Here is a 20,606-nt window from a genome sequence, read left to right on the forward strand (position 1 = left end):
CACTAGATTGTGCTCAAATTTAGTTTTTAGTGCTGTGCAATTCGCATTCAAACGTTGACCAGGTGGCAACACTGCCACACAAAAATACAACAAGCAAAATTCATTTACTCCCAATTGTTTTTGAAAAGATCATTCGGTAAATTTTTGTAAAGTGTAACCATGTCAAGTCGAAAGTGCCCGTTTCACGCAAGGGTATCTGAAACGGAGGACCAACTAGTGCAAAGCTTGGGCGACAAACTGCATCATTGCTCGACTGAAGTTCTGAAAAATCGTCCTACCTTTCGAGTTGGCATCTCAGGTGCGTATTTCAATGCGGATCACATTACTGTATTGTGCAATTGTATAAATGCATGCGTATGTGTGTGATAAGCTCTACTTAAGGTGACCTTGCGGTGCACATATTGATTCTCAAAGTCAATGGAGTAATAATGTGTTACATTTACTACGATCAACAGGTGGCTCGCTTGTACAGCTCTTGACCCGCGCTCTAATCAGCCGTAAAATAGATACAACTAATTGGAAATTCTTCTTCTGCGATGAACGCTATGTCCCGGATGATGATGCAGAATCCACCTTCAATGCATACAGAACTGAAATGCATGCCAAGCTACCCAACATTGTGGAGAGCCAATTAATCAAAGCTGACACGGCACTCTCCTTGGATGCCTGCGCCTGTGACTATGAGGCTCGCATAATCGACGAATTTGGCTCATCTTGTCCGATATTTGATTTGTTGCTATTGGGCATGGGACCGGATGGACATACATGCTCCTTGTTTCCGGGCCGGCCTGAATTCCAGATACACGCCGAACAGCTTGTCATTCCGATTCGTGATTCACCAAAGCCGCCACCAGAGCGAATAACATTTACACTCACGCTAATCAACAATGCGAACGATGTGGTCTTTGTTGTCACTGGCGCCAGTAAAGCGGACGTTGTAAAGGTGTGAAAAATCTGAATTATTAATGTATATGTTATATTATTTATAATTTGTTTCCTACTTTACAGAGCGTATTCATAGACGGGGATAGAAGTTTTCCTGCTGCTTGTGTAGAGCCTACCCATGGAAAACTGACATTGATCATTGATAGAGCTGCAGGTGCAAAAATTTTAAGTCAGAAATGTGGCTGTTAGAAATAAAGTCCATAAAGTTTTTGAGTGCAATTGTTAAATTTGAGAAAATAAAATTTGTTTTGTTTACAAATTTGCGTTTGATGCGCGCTATGGTGGTTTTATACAACACTAATGAGTCGTTTGATGTTGCCACTGTATTGTCAACACAGACAAGTGGTGCCAGACCTTCGTGAATTTTTATTCAAGTGAAAGAAAATGTAAAATAAACCCCATAAATAATTTACAAAACACCCACAAAACGCAATGCTGCAACAATAATAGAAGTTATTTGATTGTAGCAGATACTTTAATTAAAATCCCAATGCCTGACACCTACGGCCAATTCGATGCGGAGCGCGTCTGCCGTGTTTGCCTGCGCGAGGTGGGCGATTTCTACTTCATCTACGATGAGGCGCCCGTGGAGCAGGGCGCGAACATTGCACAAATACTTAACGAGTGCACGCGGTACACCTGCGAGCGCTATGATAAGATGCCCCATCACATGTGCGATACCTGCATCAAGGCCGCCTGCCAAGCGTATCGCTTCAAGCAGGACGCCGAGAAAGCCTACCGTTCGCTCGTGGCAATGCTGGGACGCACACCTGTGACCAAGCCCAACAGCAACGATGTCTGTACTCAGACTGACCAATTACCAATGCTGCCGTGCGGGATCTGTAACGAAAAATTTCTAAACATTCTGGAATTACGCCTGCATCGCAGTCGCCATCACATGAAGACGGAGGAGCTGAAGTGCAGGCTCTGCGGCGAGCAGTTTCAAAAGCTTCGTCAGCTGCGTAACCATCTCACCGAGCAGCACGATCAAAAGTCACCAGATTCGCCGTTGCTACGTCGGCGTCTGGAATGTCGGGTTTGTCAGCGTGAGTTCTCACGACGTGATCATCTTATACGCCATATGCGAAAAGTCCACGATGTGCCGCGGCAGCAGGAGCTGGAGGCTGCTGCCCCGTGGACGCCTAACGATGAGACAACAATGCAAAGCGGCGATGAGCTGGAATCGGCCGCTGTCTTATTCAATGATCCGGCTGTGTGTTCTGACAACGAAAATAACGAGAGTGGCTATCAATGCCATACAACGAATCCTATATCAAGCAATGAGGATTCTGGCGATGATGAGGTGCATGCCGAGGCTAAAGAATCGCTCTGGCTGCACATCAAGCCAGAGCCAGAAGCAGAACTGGAGCCGGAGCTGGAGGCAGAGGCAGAGGCGGAAGTTGAGCAAGTGAATCACGATAGGCGCAAAAAGAAATCCAATTCAAAGGTTGCAGCTCACACAGATGCGGAGGAGGAGCCCGAAGGCGTCAGCAAGCAGAAGCCAGCTTCGAGCTCATATTCAACAGAGGTAAAAGGTGAGTCAACCTCGAGTATGAACATAAATCTTATGACACATAGACACTCTTACTTTGTGTGTTTGTACAGAGGAGCCCCTTGCCGCCGGCGGTGAGCAGCAGCTATCCATTAAGCAAGAGCGGCAGCGCGCTGACAGCATCAAGGTGGATGAGGACTATGAGACGGAGGCCGCAACAGCAGATCTGTTTCACAGTGCCGACGAGGAAGAAGACGCTGACGAGGAGAGCGAGCTTGATGAAGAGGACGATGAAGCTGAGGATGAGGAGGAAGCCAATGCTGAGCTCGATGAGGACAACCCGAAGCTGACTCAAGTGGAAATCGTGCGGGAGTATTTGCAAAAGCCGACAAAGGGCAAGCAGCGACGCCGACGACGCAAACAGACGCAAAGCGAAACGGAAGCAAATCCAGAGAATCGTTGCGATGTCTGCTTGCGCACCTTCTCCCGCCATTGCCATTTGTTGCGCCACAAGTTGTCCCATCTGGAGAAGAAGCCGCACAGCTGTCCGCATTGCCCCAAGGCCTTCGCGCGCAGCGATCATTTGAAGGCGCACGTCCAGAGCCTGCACGGCAATAAGGAGCACAAGTGCGTGCTCTGCGATGCGGCCTTCACCCGTGCCGATGCCCTCGATCGGCACAAGATGAGCAAGCACAATGGCGAGGGTCTCGACGCCAGCAATGAGCTGAAGCTCCAAATGAGCGAGCACACGTGCGAGTACTGCTCAAAGCGTTTCTCCAGCAAGACCTACCTGCGCAAGCATACGCTGCTCCACACGGAGTTCCTATACGCGTGCAAGAGCTGCGACGAGACGTTCAAGGAGCGGCAGCAGTTGCGTAGCCACGAGAAGACCCACACTGGTCAGCGGAACTTCCTCTGCTGCATTTGCGGCGACAGTTTCGCACGCAACGACTATCTGCGCGTCCATATGCGACGGCACAATGGCGAGAAGCCATACAAGTGCCGTTACTGCATCAAGGCATTTCCACGCGCCACAGATCTTAAGGTACACGAGCGGTAAGTGAGCCAGAGCGCACTAATCCCAACTGTTTGGCAAACTGTCGCCTGATCTGATTAATGACATTGGCCCTCACAGGTACCACACGGGCACCAAGCCCAATCTGTGCAACACCTGCGGCAAGAGTTTCCATCGTGCCTACAATCTGACCATACATATGCGCACCCATACGGGCGAACGTCCGTACAAGTGCGATCAGTGCCCCAAGAGCTTCAGCCAGAGCAACGATCTGAAGGCCCACATACGACGGCATACGGGCGAGCGGTACAAGTGCCCCCACTGCGATGCCTACTTCCTGCAGCTCTATCACATGCGCAACCATTGCCTGAGTGCCCACAACAAGCACATTGAGACGAAGACGGGTCGGCTGCAGCGCACCGGTCTGCTGGACGAGCCCAATAACTCGCATCTGACCACGGTCGTTATGCCGCCTGCACGTTACCAGCAATCGACGCCCGATCCGCAGCCAATGGCCACTGTTACGACCCAGCTGCCAGCGGCGATTGCCACGCCCATAATGCATTCGCCGGTGGCCTATAGTACAACGTCGCCAGTGCCGGTGCAGGTGCCCGTGCCCGTGCCCGTATCCGTGTCCGTGCCGCTGGCCGATGCAAGCGGATTCGTTGGTGCAACGACAAATGCAACGAGCACAACTGCGACGGCACCATTTGGCACCTTCAGCATAGCGCCTGTCGTGATGGGTAAATTCTCATATTCGATTTGCTCATATTTACAGCAACTAATGCTATCTCTCTCTCTCTCTCTCTATTTCCCTTTCAGCGCATCTGATGTACAATCATGGCGGGAACAGTCAACAGAGCAATGCTAGCAAATAGCCGTCGTTGCCCCATAAATTAATCAAGCAATTCCAATCTCAAAATAAAAAGTTGACCTTGTATATATGTATGTAAAATATATGAAAAGAAATCGCGCCTTAAACTTTCAGTTCTATTTGTTTGCACTAAGCGATCTCTACTGTATATATATATATTATAAAATATATGATTATGCTAACTATGCTAAACCAGTGAAATCGCAAGGCAAACTAACTAGATAATTGTTTAGATTATAATAGTTAGATACATAAACGTAATTCCGTTCAGAATCGGATGAAATGGTCAAATACTAGTTAATCTAAACAAAATCTAAAAAACAAGCTTGTATAACTTATAGACATAGCTATAGCACTTTATGATCTAACGAAATCTGTAAATACATTAAAGAAAACAACAACAATTGAAAAGCATGAATATTAGTTTTATTTATAGATTTAATATTGAACAAGCCTTAGTACCTAAATCATTTCATATTGGTTACTTATTCAACATTGTTCTGCCCCAGACGTGCGTAGGATTTCTCGATATTCTGTTCTCCAGCTAACCGAAACGGTATGAGACAATCGTATGGGAATTACTAGTCTTACGACTATGTATTTGGTCTTTCCCAGTTACTTCTCGATATTGGTATGCCTTAGCTTACTTGTGACAATATATATGTGGACATATGTATATAGATCGCAAAACTAAATTCAGCAGATAAAACATAAATATATATGATCTTAAGACACTTCAATTGCTTAAGAGATACTAAGATTATTAAGTCAGAAATATCGGATTAATACATTTGAATAGTAATAGTAATTCCTCTTAAAAATTTAATTTTTGTTCAGGGTTTCGCTTAGATATAAATCGATATGCATAGAAATCCGTTTATATGTATATATAGAAAAGCATTTAAATAAAACTCGAAAATACTTCAAAAAGTTACAACAATAAAGTAAAAGCAATAAAACTTAAAATATCAAGTAGAATTTAAATGGAATAAGTACATTCTATATTAATGAGCTCATCTCATTTCTTATGCTTGAGCTCCCACATTCTGCTACGTCTGGGCTCTGGCAGCTCCACCGCTTGGGCAAGGTCCTCGTTCAGCTCCTTGCGCGCGTACTGTTTCTGGTCTTTGTTGGCCAGGAAAGCAGAACGCGGGGTGGTCAATGCACGTGGCAGTTCGGACGAACGAACTTTGGGCGAAAACTTATTGTAATTGACGATATCCTCGGGATCTGGCTCCTGCTCCTTTTCCTGCTCCTGTTCATCGCTGCTAGATGGATATAAAATAGTGGGTATGTCAAATTTACTGCGCCGTTTCTTGCCGGATTGACCCACGCTACGACGCCCCACACCCGAGCTGCTGCGCATAGTATTCTGCAACACGAGCACCTTCTTCATGGGCGACCTTTTTGGCTTCTGTTGGACGGCAGCTAGTCGCTGGTTGGGCTTCTGCTGGACGACAGCTAGTCGCTGGTTGGGCTTTCGCATTGCTGGCGACGGCTTCAACGTGCTCAATGCTCTCATCAGACTCCGCTTGGCAGTTGGAGTCTCTTCCCTGGAACTGTTTTCGCCGTTGGGTAGCTTCCTTTTATGCAGATTGCCTGTGGTCTTGGCTGCGGAGCTCGCCATCGAGGACAACTGCAGAGTGGACGGAGTCTTGCGCAACGACATCGTTGAACTGGACATTGCGGACATATTCCTCAACGACAGGGGGGTTCGTGGAGCCGTTGACCCAGGTGTTGCAGGTGGCAACATTTTGCCGTTGTTCGAAGCTCCTCCTTGCTTGCGCGCAGAGCTCTGTTGCTCCTTGGCCTGGCGAAGACGCACCCAATCGTTGGCCATACGATCTAGTATATTCTCGCCATAGACCAGAAATGGGCACTGATTACGCATCTCATACGCTTTCACCAACTCTGTAATCTGTTGCTCAATCTTTGGCAATTTGGTCCCAATTGCCTTCCTTTCGCGCTCCTCCTTAAGTAGCTGACCACCACGATTGTTGAACCGATTCGGATCGTTGGCCTTGGCCTCGAGGGCCTCCATTCGGGCCCAAAACTCAGAGCGACTCGCAAATAGCTCAAATATCTCTTTGTTGCTAGTGTAAAAGCTCTTCAGGTCATCCAGCTCGAGCTCATGCAGCTCCAGCAAGTCCTCGTTGTACCACTCATTAAAAAAATTGGAGAAGCGTTTTCGTTCCTGTTCCGATTTCAGAGTCAAGTCCCACCACTTCTTGATCTCCAGGCGCAGTTGCTCGATAAAGGTCTTCAGATTCTTGCGACGCAGCGCCTGGCAGCGCTGCAGTTCCTCACGCAACACATCGAATGTCGCTTGAGTATAATCGACGGCAGAGCGCACTCTACGCATGATATACTCATCCGACTCCTGCAGACGTTCCCACAGCTCGTAAATCTTGCCGCGCATGTCGTCGATCTGTTCGCGCATTTCTTGAACCTGTGCGGCAAACTCCTTTTGCATGAGTCTGAGCTTCTCTAAGATATTCGGCGTGAGATGCTGATTCGCTTGACTAAGCAAATGCTCCTCTGCGGGAGTGGTCGGCATTATGGAGAGCAGCATCATGTCCTGCTTGATCTGACTACGCAGCTGGAAGAGCTCCTCCAGGCGGCGCTCGCGCACTGCCCGCAGATGCTCCAGGTGCTTGCAAAAGGATGACATTTCATCTGGCTTTGGAAGTGGATCGGCGAGCAGTGGCAGCGGACACTCACCTAGCTCTTCGCAGAGCTGATCTTGCTGCAGCAGCAATTCGCAAATTTCCGCACGACGTTCGCGCAGCTCCGCTCGCAGATGTTCTATGCTCTTGTCCAGCGTTTGCAGCCAAACATCCAGCGGCATTTCCTCGGGTTTTTCACCAATATCCAAGTTTTTGTGCAAGAGGCGACGTATGTCTGCGGCCTCCTCAAGCAGATCACTGATGTTGCTCATTATTGCCTTTTCTTTCTCATTTGATTCGGTCAGCAGGTCGCAATAGAAATTTTTCACGCGGTCTCCCAACTTGTCCATCAATTCCAGACAATATGTCTCATCAAACATGCTTGTCCATTTGCTAAATAGGCGATCGACATGATCACTTGTAATATCTACGATAGTTGACTTTGCTGTTGACTGTTCGGCCATATTTATGTATTTAGAATTTTAACTTTTACAGGAATTAACAACAAAAAAAAAAAAACAGTCTAAAGGTGACGCCAACATCAATTGAATATTTCGGTAAATTTGAAAACACAACTTGACGTTGCCACATTTAAAAAATACTATTTCTTTGATCAGAAACAGTATTAAAATGTTTGAAAGCTGGCAACGCTATACAATTATGCGAGACTTTTTTAAATACTGCATTATAATTATTCATGTTTCTTCAACTTATTCAAAAAGTCTACAAATATTATTTCACATTCACATGGATGTCGTTTATAAGTGAGATAGAAGATATTTTGCAGCACTTGCTTCCAGGGCTACAAAAAATACTGTGTGGCTGTCTTAGTAGATGCACTGGTCAGTGGTAGATGAAATACGAACTCGTAACGTCAGTATTTTAACGACTTCGTAAGAGGGTCACATAGCTACAGCTTTCAAACTTTGCAATTTCGCTTTCCATCTAGTAGGCAGGCTTGTCAAAAAAAGTTAACTTGCTTACACAAATTTGTAGAATTTCATTCAGTTGCTCCTGAGCTTCGAGTTTAAATTTTAAATTTAAATATTTATGAAAACTTTTTAAATTCGTAAAAATGGCCGATAATTCTGCAGCAACCGAAGCTAAAGCTATGTCTCTAGAGCTGATTGACAAACTGGCAATACGTGTGAAGCATTTATATAGCGAATTATTAAATACATCATGTGCCAAGGAGGACTCCCTTAAGTACGAAATTCAGTCACTGCTAACAGAGATCGATCAGATGGAGCTCGAGCTGGATTTAAAAGTAGTCTCGAAGGACAGACGTAACTACATGGCTACGGACATTTGGCTGCTAACAATGGATAAGGAGCTTGTTGAACTCCGTGAGGAACTATCCAAGCGCATTGTAGAGTTCGAAAATCTGCTTGATCAGCAGAAATTGTTATGCAGTGTTTTAGGTGAGCAACCTCGCTACTTATGTAAATAAAATGCCCAAGGCGGATGAAATGTCCGCGATCCGCGACTATGTGCAGAGTCTGCGGGAATTGCATGAGGCCCGCATGAATGAGGTATTTAATCTACGGTATTCAATCCAGAACGAGATGAAAGTGCTTGGCATAGACCCAGAAACAGAAGAGGAGGAAAACTTGCTTGATTACACAGATCAGTGTCTGACAGCCAACGTCGTTGAGACACTTATGGAGATGAAAACGGAATCTACCGACAAAATTGAAGGATTACATGATGACGTTTCCTGTTTGCGCAAAGAGCTTTGTGAGAAGGTCGACCAAATGCAGGCACTATGCGAGTATTTCAGTAGCCGAATACGAAAGCTCGATGATTCACTTGTTTCGTTCGAACTGCTGAAGCAACAGTTAAAAAGCTACGATGCTCTGCATATGACGACTGCGAAGACCGTGATCCAGGAACTGCGCATTGAAGTCGAAAAGTATTGGGACTTAAAAATGCAAAACGTAAAATATAGAAAGGATTTCTTGATGATCGTTAATGACGGCACCTGGGAGGGTGCGCTGGAAAAGCTGGGACACGAGGTGGACTCGCTGAAGGAATTTTACGAAACCAACAGGAGACTATGAGCTATATGGCTGCCGTAAAGAGTTCTGGGAACGCTTGGTGGATCTTAAAGACAATGACAGCGATTCGGATCACGACAATCGAAGAAATAGTCCCATGGAGGATCTTGAACGGACTACTATTAACAGAATGTTGCAAAAGCTCGAGGAGGAGATCACCAAATTAGCTAAGGAGTTTTTCGAAGCACATAATTGCCCGTTTAAGATATATGGGAAAGATATATTGAGGGTTATTGCCGACGATTGGGAGAGACTCCGCAAGAAGCCAACTGATGGAGATTCATCAGAACCTACATCACCCTCGCCAACAGACCCTTCGGGCTATGCACCAGCTCTTACTGCAACTCCTCCACTATACTTTGGATCTCTGACACTTGTGTTGTTGAACTTAGCCGAATCGGTGGAGAACTCGTCCACTCTAAGAAAGAGAAAAGCGTCTAGCGGAGTATACAAATTACTCCACTGCGAAAGCTTACAAAATCTAACAATAGTACGTCAAGACGACACTCCAGATGACACTACAGATGATCAACCAAAACGCAAGAAATCTAAAAAGGACAAGAAAAAGAAGAAGAAACACGACAAACGCAAATACAAACACAAACAAACACAAACACACGATTATATTTCTTCTTCATTAGATGATGAGAATAATTATGAGCCTCCTCATACTGGCGACTAGACCTCATGTAATTGCAATTTAATCACATTTTGACTTAACAAGTAACAGTAACACATAAAACATATGTATAACCCACATAAATCAAGTAAAACACATAGAGGACATAAAACACAAAACATATAAAGCACATAAATCCTGTAAAACACAAAAAAAAATTAAATAGATCAAACACACATAAAACGCATAAATCACATTTAACACATAAAACTCGAGTTTTATTTATTGATGGATTTATTTGGTAGTACAGGGTCTAAATGTTCTGAGATGTGCTAAATTTTTGCAGTGTCCGCAACGTACGATATTTAAATGATGGTATTTTTGTGGGAATTTCCTTGTGCGAAAGCTATCGACGTGCAATCGATATTTTACTCGATTGTTTCGCGCTATTTCGCTGATGTGCGCATTTGCATTTGTTGTGAATTTGTTGTGTTAATTTGTTCACTCAGTATTAATAGATAAATTGTGCCAGTTCACAAAATGAATACACCATTTGAATCGCGTACTCTTGTCAATGGCGGCATGCTGAAACAGTTTACCGGCCAATCTGTCAGCATCATGGTGCGCGTAGAGAGCGTGGCCGGATCAACGCTGTTGGCTATCAGCACAGATAATCAAAAGCTGCGGATCAATCTGCCCAGCGAGCTGAGTGCCGCCCAAGGCTCATGGGTGGAGGTAATTGGGATTCCAAGCGCTGGCGACACCATACGAGCCAAAGAGGTAAACGTAATTATTTGTTTGCTAGAGATATATTTCCCTAATATTTCAACGGATTCGCAGATTATCGAATTTGGTGGCGAAAATATAGACTTCGATGTGGATAGCTATAATACGATGACGCAGCTGCTGAATAATGTTCAACAATTCTATCGATATGGTTAATTCATTTAAGATCCACGCAACTAATATTAAATTAAATAAATGGGAGGAGTTTTTGCAAAAAATTCAACATTTCGTGTTTGCTTTATTGGGATCTGTTCGCCCCCCACACACATATATATATAAAAAGGCTATCTAGTGAAGTAATTTGCAACAGCCGAAATAGAAGGAGACAAATTCATATGGTAGCGATTATTGCTGCACAGCCGCATTGGCCACCACGCTCGGATTGTTGACTACTTCGCCGAGGGAGTCGAGCACCTCCTTGCGATAGTCGTCAAAGTCGCCATCGATCTCGTTAATTGTCTGATCTTCGATGACATAGAGGGTGCAACCCGTTTCGCGTATGAGACGCTCGTCGTGGGAGACAATGATGACGCCGCCCTCGTACTCATTGATGGCCTCGGCCAAGGCATCAATTGATTCGATATCTAGATTGTTGGTCGGCTCATCCAGAATGAGCACGTCGGGCGCGCTAAGGCACAGTTCGGCGAGAGCGACACGCGCCTTCTGGCCGCCAGAAAGATCCTTCATTTTGATGGTGTGCGCATGGCTGACCAGGCCAAAGGAGCCAAGCGCCTTGCGAGCCTTCTCATGCGGTAAATTGAATAGACGCTGCAGATATTCAGCCGCCGATTCCTCCGCTGTCAAATGCTCGCCCGAATGCTGATCAAAGCGTCCCACATGCAAGCGATGATTCTTGCGCTGCTCGCCTTCTTGTGGCTCCAGTTCGCCGAGCAGCAGCTTGAGAAATGTGGATTTGCCCACACCGTTGGGACCCACAATGGCCACGCGACTGGTCAAATCAATGCCGAAATCGGCTTTCACGAACAATGGCTTCTGGCCCTCGTACGCGAACGTCACATTGTGAACGCCCAGAATCGGTGGCTGAAGCTGTGAGGGCTCGGGGAAACGGAACTTGACAATATATTCCTTGGGTCGGGCCAGCAACTCTTGCGGACCATCGTCCTCGTCCTGTTTCTGTTGCTTGCTTTTGTTCTTTTCCTGTTTCCGGGTAAGTGATTCCTTCTGCTTCTTCTCGGCCGCCTTCTTAGACTGGCCGTGCGCCTTAAGTTCACGCAGTCTCTTCTCTTGCTTCTCATATTCCTTGATCATCTCGCGTCGCTTCTGCACGTACATTTTCTTGAACATGGAATAGTTGCCCTTATAGTAATGGAGCTTCTTCTGGTCCAGATGGATGATTTCGTTGCACACATTATCCAAGAAGCTCTGGTCGTGAGACACGATCAGCAGTGTCTTTTTCCAGCCCTGCAAATAGTTGTCCAGCCAAATAACGGCATTCAAGTCCAAATGATTAGTCGGCTCATCCAGCATCAACAGAGTTGGCTCCAAGTACAGAGCACGTGCGAGCGAGACACGCATTCGCCAACCGCCAGAGAATTTGTTTGTGGGTCGGTCCTGCATCTCCTTGCTAAAGCCCAGACCAGCCAGGATACGGCGGGCTCTTGCCTCCGCCGAGTAGGCGCCCATTGCTTTTAGTTCGGCGAATGTGTCGTTCAGCTCCTCCTGGACGCTCATATCTCCAGCGGCGAACTGCTTTTCCAACTCATCGGCCTTCTGCAGCATCTTCGTGCGCTTCACATCGGCCTCCAGTATGGTAGCAATGGCTGTCTTATCGGTCGCCACCACCTCCTGCTCGCAGAGCAGCACATCGATGTTTGGCGGTATGGCGAACGCCCGTGAGGCAATGTGTCGGAGCAGCGTCGTCTTGCCGTGTCCATTGGGACCCACCAAACCGTAGCGACGACCATGGGCGATCAGCAGATTGGCATTCACAAATAAATCGTTTCCTTATCAAAACAAATGGAGAGAATGATTCAATTAAGAGGTTACGTCAAGTTGTGAAATTATCTTACCTTTTGCCGATATCGTGAAATTCTCGATTTTGATGTCGACTGCATGCTCAAGTGCCGCCTGTTGTCCGGCGGTCTTCTGCACCTGGGACATGGTGAAGTTGTTATCCAGGTCCGAGTGACCGGCGCCGCCCTTTTTCGTCATCAACTCCATTTGGCGTTCGTATTCCTGTTGTTTCTTATGCTTCTTTTTCTCCTTGTGCGACATTTTCTTCTCCTTGTCCTTGGATTCACCAAGTGCCTCCGATGACTCCTCCGATTTGGGCGTGATCGCTGCCTCCTCAGCTTCCACTGGCCCTTGCTGTTCCGTCACAGCTTCCTCGAGCTTGAGTGCAGCAACCTTCTCGCTTAGCTTCGCATCTGATGCTGGCTTAGACTTTGCCTCCTCAACGGGGCTCGCTTGACTATTGGACAAAGGGCTGACGTCGTCATCGTCATCCTCATCCTCGTCCTCTTTATCACTCAATTCGAATTTGTTTTTCTTCTGGCTCTTAGATTTCTTTGCTGCTGGCTTGACCGTCTTAGCTTCTGGCTCATCATCCAGATCATCTTCGGCGTCCTCCTTCTCATCCACATCGTCTTCCTCATCTTCGCTCATTGCAAATTTGTTCTTCTGTTGCTTTTGCTTCTTTTTCGATTTCTTGGCTGCCGGCTTGGCTATGGTTACCGTCGCCTCTTCCTCATCGTCTTCCGCAATTTCAGCATCCTCATTATCATCGTCATCGTCATCACTAAAGCCATCATTTCCCTTCTTTTTGTTGTTCTTTTTACTCTTCTTGCTTTGCTGCTGCTGTTGCTTCTTGGAAGCTGGCTTAGCAACAGGCGGTGCATCCTCGTCAGAGCCATCGACGTCGAGCGTTGGCATTGACTTCACCGGTTTCTCATCATCACTCCAATCGTCATTCTTCTTGCCTTTCTTCCCCTTTTTGGCAGCCTTCTTCTGCTGCTGCTTGCCTTGCGACGACTTTAAGCTTTCAATATCGTCCGCATCATTAATGGACAACTTGCTGGCAGCAAGGGATTCATTATCACTGGAGTCACCGCCGCCACCGCGCTTTCCCTTTTTACCCTTTTTACCTTTTTCATGTTTCTTTTCGCTGACGCTAACTTTCTCTGGCTGTTCCTCCTCCTCATCGAAGCGTTCTTTCTTCTTGCCTTTGGCCTTGGACATGTCTGTGTCGGATGCTAGGTATTAGGTACGCTGGGTGACCTATTATTAAAATAACTGGGAATATTCAGAATTCAATTATTATAACTTAAATGATTTACGTTTGCGTTGTTTGAGCTGGTGTTGCTGTTGCCAATTCTGCTGTGACAGCGGCTTTCACGTGCACAGCTGGCAAATGTGCCAAGTGTGTGGAGATAGTGAAAGAGGAAGAGACACACGCGATGATTTGGTGCATGTGTGTGTGCGTGCGTGTTTTGTGTGCTCATTGGAATTATTATCGGAGTCGTGATGTCATCGTTTTGAACTGGTTCACCCCCAATTAGAACGAATCTAAACCAATGACGAGTTTTTAAAATTTTACGTCAAAGAATTTTCAGCTGTTTACTGTATGTATATGTTTATAAGTAATTTATAAAAAACAATTTACAGTCAATTCAGGAAATCATTTCATTTGGCTTGCTGTATTCAGGTGGAACTTTTGGAACTGATATGTCTTTGAGCTCGATAATGCTACATATATATATCGATATATCGATACATTATTATTATTTTTTTTTGCCACAATTGTCGCCGAGCTACATAATTGTTTAATAAACAATTAATCACTAATATAAACAAAATAGTGCGAATAGTGCGTGCGATATACAAACTAATTGTATGTTCTTTCCATTGATTCGCTTCCAATACGTTCGTAATTTGCGGGCAGACCAACAACAACAAAAACAACAACGAAAACAATAAAAACAAAAACAAGAGAGGCAAAGCCACAACGCAAAGGAGATTGAGATTCGCAACGCAATCAAAAAAAATTCCATAAAACGGAATATAACATACGCTGCCTGAGTGTGTGTGTGTTGTGCGTGTGTGTGCCGTGAGAGAGAAAGAGGAAGGGGGCCGCGCGCATAGCCCAAAGGTGGTTAACAGCAGCAGTAGCTAGAGAAGCAGCAGCAACAATAACAACAAGAACAAACACAACAACAACACTACAAGCGAGACCTTGAAAACTTTAAAAGAAATAGCAACAAAAAAAACTCAAATTTTAACGAAAAACGCAAACAGAGCCGAGCGCAGAGAGGCAACGGCAACGGCCGCAAAGTTATGGAGAGTGACAATTTTCCGCAACGCGCCAATTAACAATAATAATACTAATAATAATAAAAAATAATAATAATACCAACTAAAACACCAAATGCATGGAGATCAGCGAATTCGAATTCGAATTCGGAAGCCGTGAACACGTAAACGTAAACGTAAGAATCAAAATCAAAACAAGCTAACGATTTACACCCATAACAATAGCAGCGCCCACACACACCGCACACACGCACACACACACACACACAGACACACATTAGCACTCACACACATCATGGCAGCAGTAGTTGCAGCCACAGCGAACAGCGGCAGCGGCTGCGTCGCAGTTATGACAGCAGCCACAGCCGTCGGGGACAGTGAGACGAACGACGGAAGCGGCGCATCGAATGGACGAGAAGCGCGTAATCTGGCCGAGAAGCAGCGGCGGGATAAGCTAAATGCGAGCATACAGGAGCTGGCCACAATGGTGCCGCATGCGGCCGAATCGACACGGCGTTTGGATAAGACAGCCGTGCTACGATTTGCCACCCACGGCCTGCGGCTGCAGTACATCTTTGGGAAATCGGCAACGCGTCGTCGACGCCGGCTGAATATGAAGTCAGCCGGCGGTGGCAGCGCCACTGGACCAGAAGCTGTCGGAGGCAATGGCAATGGTATTGGCGTTGGCGATACGCCACTGCTGACGGATAGGCTGATGCAGCTGCTCGACAGCTTCTTTCTGACGCTCACATGTAACGGGCAGATTGTGCTCGTGTCGGGCAGCGTGGAACAGCTGCTCGGCCACTGCCAGTCGGACCTGTACGGCCAGAATCTGCTGCAGATAACCCATCCTGATGATCAGGCGCTGTTGCGTCAACAGCTAATACCGCGTGACATCGAGACGCTCTTTTATCAGCAGCGCCAATGCCAGCGGCAACGTCGCAGCCAACAGCACACACAGTCGCAGTCGGCCAGCGACGATGATGACGACGATGAAGATGATGGTGGAGGCGGATGTGGAGGTGGAGGTGGGGGCAGAGGCGGCGGCAGTTGTGGGGGAGGCGACGATGACGAGGAAATGGAACAACTAGACCAGGACCTAGAACGAACACGCACGCCCAGCCCCCAAACCATCGCCCATATGGCGGCCATCGATGAGCGGCTGCGCGCCGATCGACGCTGCTTCACGATTCGCCTCGCCCGCGCCTCGACCCGTGCCGAAGCCACGCGTCACTATGAGATGGTCAAAATCGATGGTTGTTTTCGGCGCAGCGACTCGTCCGTGACGGGTGGCGCGGCCGCCAACTATCCAATCGTATCGCAGCTGATAAGGCGCTCACGTAATAATAATATGTTAGCAGCCGCCGCCGCCGCAGCAGCAGCAGCAACAAATGCAGCAGCAGCGGCAGCGGCGACGACGACATTAACCGCACCCTGCCTGCCGCAGCACGATGCCATTGCACAGGCAGCGCTGCATGGGATCAGCGGCAACGACATCGTCCTGGTGGCCATGGCGCGAGTGATGCGCGAGGAGTCAACCTGCCTGAGCCTCATGTGCCGCCAGCCGGAGCCGTATCAGCTGGAATACCGAACGCGGCACCTCATCGACGGCAGCATCATCGACTGTGATCAGCGCATTGGCATCGTGGCGGGCTACATGAAGGATGAGGTGAGTGACACACATGACGCATCAATCTAATCTAACACTAATCAACACAATTATTAATCGTGATTAAATGCGTGTAGGGAGCATTCTAGAACTATTGCTACTACATACATACGTATATACGAAATTTGTCAACACAGCCGGAAAGGCTAAATAGAGTGACAGAGAGAGAGAGAGAGAAAGAGAGAGAGGGAGAGAGAAAGAAGAACAGGAAGTTAGAGAGAGAGAGAGCGGGAAAGAAGGTGGATAAAGGAGAAAAAGAGAGAGGGAGAGAGAAAAGAACAGACATACAAATAGTGAGAGGGGGTGGTTGAAGGAGAGAAAGAGAGAGGAAGAGAGAAAAAGATTGAGGAAGACAGAGAGCGAAAGAAAGAGGGAGTCAAACAAAAAGAAGAGTCGTAGACGGAAGCGAGGGACAGTGACATTTAGAGAGAGAGAGAGAGAGAGAGAGAGAGAGAGAGAGAGAGAGAGAGAGAGAGAGAGAGAAAGAGAGAGAGACTGAGCTGATCGTGATATTTACGTACATTAATAGTCGCCAAATTAGACACAATCCCAAAATAAAAAAAATTACAGCTCCAGTTTCAATACACTCGACAACAAAATTGATCATATGAGAAGTATGTGAAAAAAAGATAAATATATCGAGCTTTGTTTATACTCTTTATGCACACGCTTTTCAGTTAGGAAATATCGGAAATTAAAACAAATAAATAAAACCAAGACTACATAAATATATAAATTCAAATAAAACTTCAAGTTGTTTATCAAATCGATGAGCGTGAGAATTGCATAGAAGTGTAGCTAGTACCAACAAAGGCTGTAAACAAATCTCGTAATGCGAAGCTAGTTACTCCGCTGGGCAGACATGTATATGTCTATGTTTAGATTTAGAGAAATCGATGAGAATTGCGTAGAAGAGCAGTGCTTACAAATGTTGCATAGCAAACATAGATTCAGCTAGTTGTGCTGTTTGATAAAATTACAATATATACCTATTTATATAGTATTTAGTCTAGATATAGACCAGAAACTGTACTTCAAGCGGAGCATAACAGATTTGCTAGTTGTTGTCGTTGCGCTTTAAGCTGCTATGAGCGGTCTATTGCGCATTTGCTTAAAGCTCTTCTAGGCGAATATTAATGCATTTTATTGCTGTTGCTGTTGTGGCTGTTGTTTGTTTGTTTGTTGATGTATTTGTTTATGTGTTTCAGGTGCGGAACCTGAGCCCGTTCAGCTTCATGCATTTGGACGATGTACGCTGGGTGATTGTGGCACTGAGGCAGATGTACGACTGCAACAGCGACTATGGCGAGAGCTGCTATCGTCTGCTATCGCGAAATGGACACTTTATTTACCTGCAGACGAAGGGCTTCCTGGAGATTGACAAGAACAGCAACAAGGTGCATTCGTTTCTGTGCGTCAATACGCTGCTGGACGAGGAGGCCGGCAAGCAGAAGGTGCAGGAGATGAAGAACAAATTCTCGACGATCATCAAGGCCAACATACCCACGCACACCAGCCCCGATCTGCCGGCATCTCGGGCGCCCCAGCAGCTGGAGCGTATTGTGCTCTACTTGATTGAGAATCTGCAGAAGAGCGCGAATGGTGGCCAGGCCAATGGTGGCGCTGCCGATGCGAATGGCAATGGCAGTGCCGACGTCCACATGGATGCCGTGGATGATATGTGCTGCAGCAGCAGTTCGCCCGCCTCTAGCCATGCGACGGGCACATTCGATGAGCAGGCGCCGTCCCCTGCACCGCTGGCCCTTGTGCCACCCGCGCCTGGCCATGTGAAGCACTCGATATCGAAGTCGGTGAATGTGGTGAATGTGACGTCGGCGCGAAATCTGCAGTACCAGCAGCAGAAACAGCAGCGGGAACAACAACTGGAGCTGAAACAGGAGCAGAAGCAGCAGCAACTGCAGGAGCGCAACATTGTGAACGGCAGTGGAGGCGGCGGCGTCACACGCCAGCTGAGCATCAGTCTGAGTGAGAGCTCCACACTGTCGCCGGCTAGTGCCAGCAGCTTGGAGCTGCCGGATGATGCCAACAGCAATACATCCCCTCCGCCAGCAGCGCGCGTCAGTGTGCTCCAGAGGCTAATGGCGACACCGCCGACGACGACAGCGACAACAACGGTAATGCCGAAGACGGTGGCCGCTGAAGCGCCATCGCCGCCGGCGCAGCTGCGTGCGGTGCTGTCCAATACGCTGCGCAGCCTGGATACGAAGCTGGCGACGCTGGGCGAGGAGGCGCAGCAGCAGAAACAGCAGCAGCGACAGTGCAGCGCACTGCCGCCCAAATACGAGAGGCAAATGGATGCCATATTGCTGGAGCACCAGAAGCAGAAGCAGCTCCTGGTCAACATTAAGAGCGAATACGATGCGGTCCATCATCACACGATTTCAGTGATATCCAAGCAAGCGACAACGACAACAGCGTCCAGTGAGAGTAACGGCAGCAGTAACAGCAGCAGCAGGAGCGGCAGGAGCAACGGCAGCCAATAGTGGTGGAGATTCAAATGTGGCGGCCTGTGCGCTGCAATGGATTAGCTACAATCTTTAATTTATTTAGTCTAAATAGCTCAGTATTCAGTGCACGGCTGGAGCTTTGGCTACCTAACCGCCCACCCTCAACCCTCAGACCACTCTAGCTTCCCCTCCCCACACACTGCAGCATCCAGATCCCATTTCAAGACCCAGTGCGATCAGAGTACAAAATCATATATATTGTTTTAAGCGAAATTTACTCACTAACTATTAACACGTTTTAACAAGAAACGAAAACAAAAACAAAAATCGAAAATGATAAACAACAAACAAAGCTAAATTAGCACAGTAAAAGGCAAATAAAATTGGATACAGAGAGAGAGAGAGATAGAGAAAGAGAGAGAGAGAAGTGTCAGGAGAAGCGCAGAGAACAGCGCGATTTTAGCTTTATTCTGTTGTTACAATTGAACAATAATCAAAACGGAAAAAATATGAAAAATAACGAAAATGATATCCCAAACTATCGAAACAAGAATTCAATTGCGAATGCCTCATTAATTAATACTCAATTATATAATACAATAGTTGTTATTCAATTACAAATCCGTCAGGCGGCACTGGAGCATTTCTCTGCTGAGCACTGAGCTATATGGCACACATACACACACACACACACACACACACTTAGAGAGACACTGAGTTAATATTTGCAAGGTTAGTTGAAAACAATTCGGAAGATAGAAATTAATTTATTTATACATAGTTTTTCGGATATTTTTGAAGACCAGCATCGTTATGGTATGTGTGTATCTACGTATACTTAATACTTCATTTATATATATTACATATATATTTATATATGAATGAGTAAGCCCCCTCCACCCCCTGGACAACCCCTACAGCTCCATACCCGCGTAACATCCACCAAGTTCTGTTCAGTTTCGTTAAGCATTGTTTGCGCTCGACTCGATTTCCAATGCGATTTCGAATTCCGATACAAGGCTCGAAGTCCCGTTAGAGTGTGTTCGTTCGCTTTGCCTTATCAGTTAGCACATTTTATTTAGCGAAATTTTTGCGTAGCTATTATTAAACATAATTAATTTTGTAGTATTTTATAACTCCAGTTCTTTTCTTGTAAATTTGTTTTCCTTCAGTTCGTTCGTTCGTTCGTTTGTTTTATATCTTTTATTTTGTTTGTTGCGTAGCCTAATTTTTAACTGTAATTTAAGAAATTTGTGAAATTTTGTTTGATTTTTTTTTATATATATATATATATATTTTATTAATCGAGTTGTGCTCTTAAAACACTTTTGGGTTATACATGCGTAATACGTATATATATAATATATATATACTATATATATATAATTATATATACAGATAAAGAAAAAATGTTTTGTGTTCTTGCGTTTGTTGTCTAGACTTTTTGTACAAGTTAATATTTAAAACAACCAATAATATTGATAATAATGCGTTACAAATGTTAGCAATTAAAAACATAGCGTGTAATCTATTAATATAAACAACAATAATTCATAATGAACGAGTAACGTTAATAATAAAGTAAACAATAATATGTTTTTCCTCTACTTCTTTTTTCAATTATAAAACAAATTTTGATTAAAAAAGAAGTTTAACGATCAACTAGAAATATTTATTTATGGAAACAAAATATGTATGAAAAGTGTAAGTATAATATAGGTAATACATCTATGTGGATATACAGAA

General features: G+C 45.8%; 7 protein-coding genes across 9 annotated transcripts; 5 read left to right on the forward strand and 2 right to left on the reverse strand.

Annotated features, from left to right (window-relative positions):
* Positions 1-22: 22 nt before the first annotated feature.
* On the forward strand, positions 23-1,204 carry Pgls (6-phosphogluconolactonase). Its single transcript, XM_018014389.2, has 3 exons — positions 23-298; positions 456-943; positions 1,009-1,204. The coding sequence occupies exons 1-3, from the start codon at positions 160-162 to the stop codon at positions 1,132-1,134; spliced, it is 753 nt and encodes a 250-aa protein (XP_017869878.1). The 5' UTR covers positions 23-159; the 3' UTR covers positions 1,135-1,204.
* A 77-nt stretch (positions 1,205-1,281) lies between these two features.
* On the forward strand, positions 1,282-4,740 carry LOC108618375 (uncharacterized). Of its 2 annotated transcripts, XM_089476018.1 has the most exons (4): positions 1,283-2,480; positions 2,551-3,493; positions 3,573-4,195; positions 4,275-4,740. In XM_089476018.1, the coding sequence occupies exons 1-4, from the start codon at positions 1,436-1,438 to the stop codon at positions 4,328-4,330; spliced, it is 2,667 nt and encodes an 888-aa protein (XP_089332144.1). In that variant the 5' UTR covers positions 1,283-1,435; the 3' UTR covers positions 4,331-4,740. The 2 variants fall into 2 exon arrangements, with proteins under 2 accessions (XP_089332145.1, XP_089332144.1); XM_089476019.1 differs by lacking the exon at positions 4,275-4,740 and having other exon boundaries at positions 1,282-2,480; positions 2,551-3,482; positions 3,573-3,983.
* feo (fascetto) lies at positions 4,731-7,576 on the reverse strand. The gene has a single exon (XM_018017049.2). It carries the CDS (start codon positions 7,454-7,456, stop codon positions 5,345-5,347), a length of 2,112 nt encoding a protein of 703 aa, XP_017872538.1. The 5' UTR covers positions 7,457-7,576; the 3' UTR covers positions 4,731-5,344.
* Positions 7,577-8,443: 867 nt separating this feature from the next.
* On the forward strand, positions 8,444-9,052 carry LOC108618316 (protein regulator of cytokinesis 1-like). The gene has a single exon (XM_018014289.2). It carries the CDS (start codon positions 8,444-8,446, stop codon positions 9,050-9,052), a length of 609 nt encoding a protein of 202 aa, XP_017869778.2.
* Positions 9,053-10,073: 1,021 nt separating this feature from the next.
* Positions 10,074-10,677, forward strand: RPA3 (Replication protein A3). The gene is made up of 2 exons (XM_018016890.2): positions 10,074-10,448; positions 10,509-10,677. The coding sequence occupies exons 1-2, from the start codon at positions 10,209-10,211 to the stop codon at positions 10,608-10,610; spliced, it is 342 nt and encodes a 113-aa protein (XP_017872379.1). The 5' UTR covers positions 10,074-10,208; the 3' UTR covers positions 10,611-10,677.
* On the reverse strand, positions 10,660-14,047 carry LOC108620028 (ATP-binding cassette sub-family F member 1). The gene is made up of 3 exons (XM_018016888.2): positions 13,751-14,047; positions 12,485-13,691; positions 10,660-12,418 (listed from the first exon to the last, which is right to left on the reverse strand). The coding sequence occupies exons 2-3, from the start codon at positions 13,650-13,652 to the stop codon at positions 10,800-10,802; spliced, it is 2,787 nt and encodes a 928-aa protein (XP_017872377.1). The 5' UTR covers positions 13,653-13,691; positions 13,751-14,047; the 3' UTR covers positions 10,660-10,799.
* Positions 14,048-14,155: 108 nt separating this feature from the next.
* On the forward strand, positions 14,156-20,467 carry Met (Methoprene-tolerant). 2 transcript variants are annotated; one of them, XM_089475926.1, is made up of 3 exons: positions 14,156-14,887; positions 14,952-16,392; positions 17,601-20,467. In XM_089475926.1, exons 2-3 carry the CDS (start codon positions 15,019-15,021, stop codon positions 18,894-18,896), a joined length of 2,670 nt encoding a protein of 889 aa, XP_089332052.1. In that variant the 5' UTR covers positions 14,156-14,887; positions 14,952-15,018; the 3' UTR covers positions 18,897-20,467. The 2 variants fall into 2 exon arrangements, with proteins under 2 accessions (XP_089332052.1, XP_089332051.1); XM_089475925.1 differs by having other exon boundaries at positions 14,157-16,392.
* The last annotated feature ends 139 nt before the right edge of the window (positions 20,468-20,606 follow it).

The sequence above is a fragment of the Drosophila arizonae genome, chromosome X, assembly GCF_054131065.1.
Source record: "Drosophila arizonae isolate 15081-1271.41 chromosome X, UAZ_ARI_1.0, whole genome shotgun sequence".
Taxonomy (NCBI): domain Eukaryota; kingdom Metazoa; phylum Arthropoda; class Insecta; order Diptera; family Drosophilidae; genus Drosophila; species Drosophila arizonae.

Bases quoted from the DNA above. Each gene is read 5' to 3' on its own strand.
- Pgls (XM_018014389.2), top strand. From the start codon at position 160: ATGTCAAGTCGAAAGTGCCCGTTTCACGCAAGGGTATCTGAAACGGAG. The intron at 299-455 runs GTGCGTATTTCA...TACGATCAACAG, and splicing joins CTTTCGAGTTGGCATCTCAG to GTGGCTCGCTTGTACAGCTC. The intron at 944-1,008 runs GTGTGAAAAATC...CCTACTTTACAG, and splicing joins GTAAAGCGGACGTTGTAAAG to AGCGTATTCATAGACGGGGA.
- LOC108618375 (XM_089476018.1), top strand. From the start codon at position 1,436: ATGCCTGACACCTACGGCCAATTCGATGCGGAGCGCGTCTGCCGTGTT. The intron at 2,481-2,550 runs GTGAGTCAACCT...GTGTTTGTACAG, and splicing joins ATATTCAACAGAGGTAAAAG to AGGAGCCCCTTGCCGCCGGC. The intron at 4,196-4,274 runs GTAAATTCTCAT...TTTCCCTTTCAG, and splicing joins CATAGCGCCTGTCGTGATGG to CGCATCTGATGTACAATCAT.
- feo (XM_018017049.2), bottom strand. From the start codon at position 7,456: ATGGCCGAACAGTCAACAGCAAAGTCAACTATCGTAGATATTACAAGT.
- LOC108618316 (XM_018014289.2), top strand. From the start codon at position 8,444: ATGCCCAAGGCGGATGAAATGTCCGCGATCCGCGACTATGTGCAGAGT.
- RPA3 (XM_018016890.2), top strand. From the start codon at position 10,209: ATGAATACACCATTTGAATCGCGTACTCTTGTCAATGGCGGCATGCTG. The intron at 10,449-10,508 runs GTAAACGTAATT...ACGGATTCGCAG, and splicing joins ACACCATACGAGCCAAAGAG to ATTATCGAATTTGGTGGCGA.
- LOC108620028 (XM_018016888.2), bottom strand. From the start codon at position 13,652: ATGTCCAAGGCCAAAGGCAAGAAGAAAGAACGCTTCGATGAGGAGGAG. The intron at 12,419-12,484 runs GTAAGATAATTT...TGTTTTGATAAG, and splicing joins TTTCACGATATCGGCAAAAG to GAAACGATTTATTTGTGAAT.
- Met (XM_089475926.1), top strand. From the start codon at position 15,019: ATGGCAGCAGTAGTTGCAGCCACAGCGAACAGCGGCAGCGGCTGCGTC. The intron at 16,393-17,600 runs GTGAGTGACACA...TATGTGTTTCAG, and splicing joins CGGGCTACATGAAGGATGAG to GTGCGGAACCTGAGCCCGTT.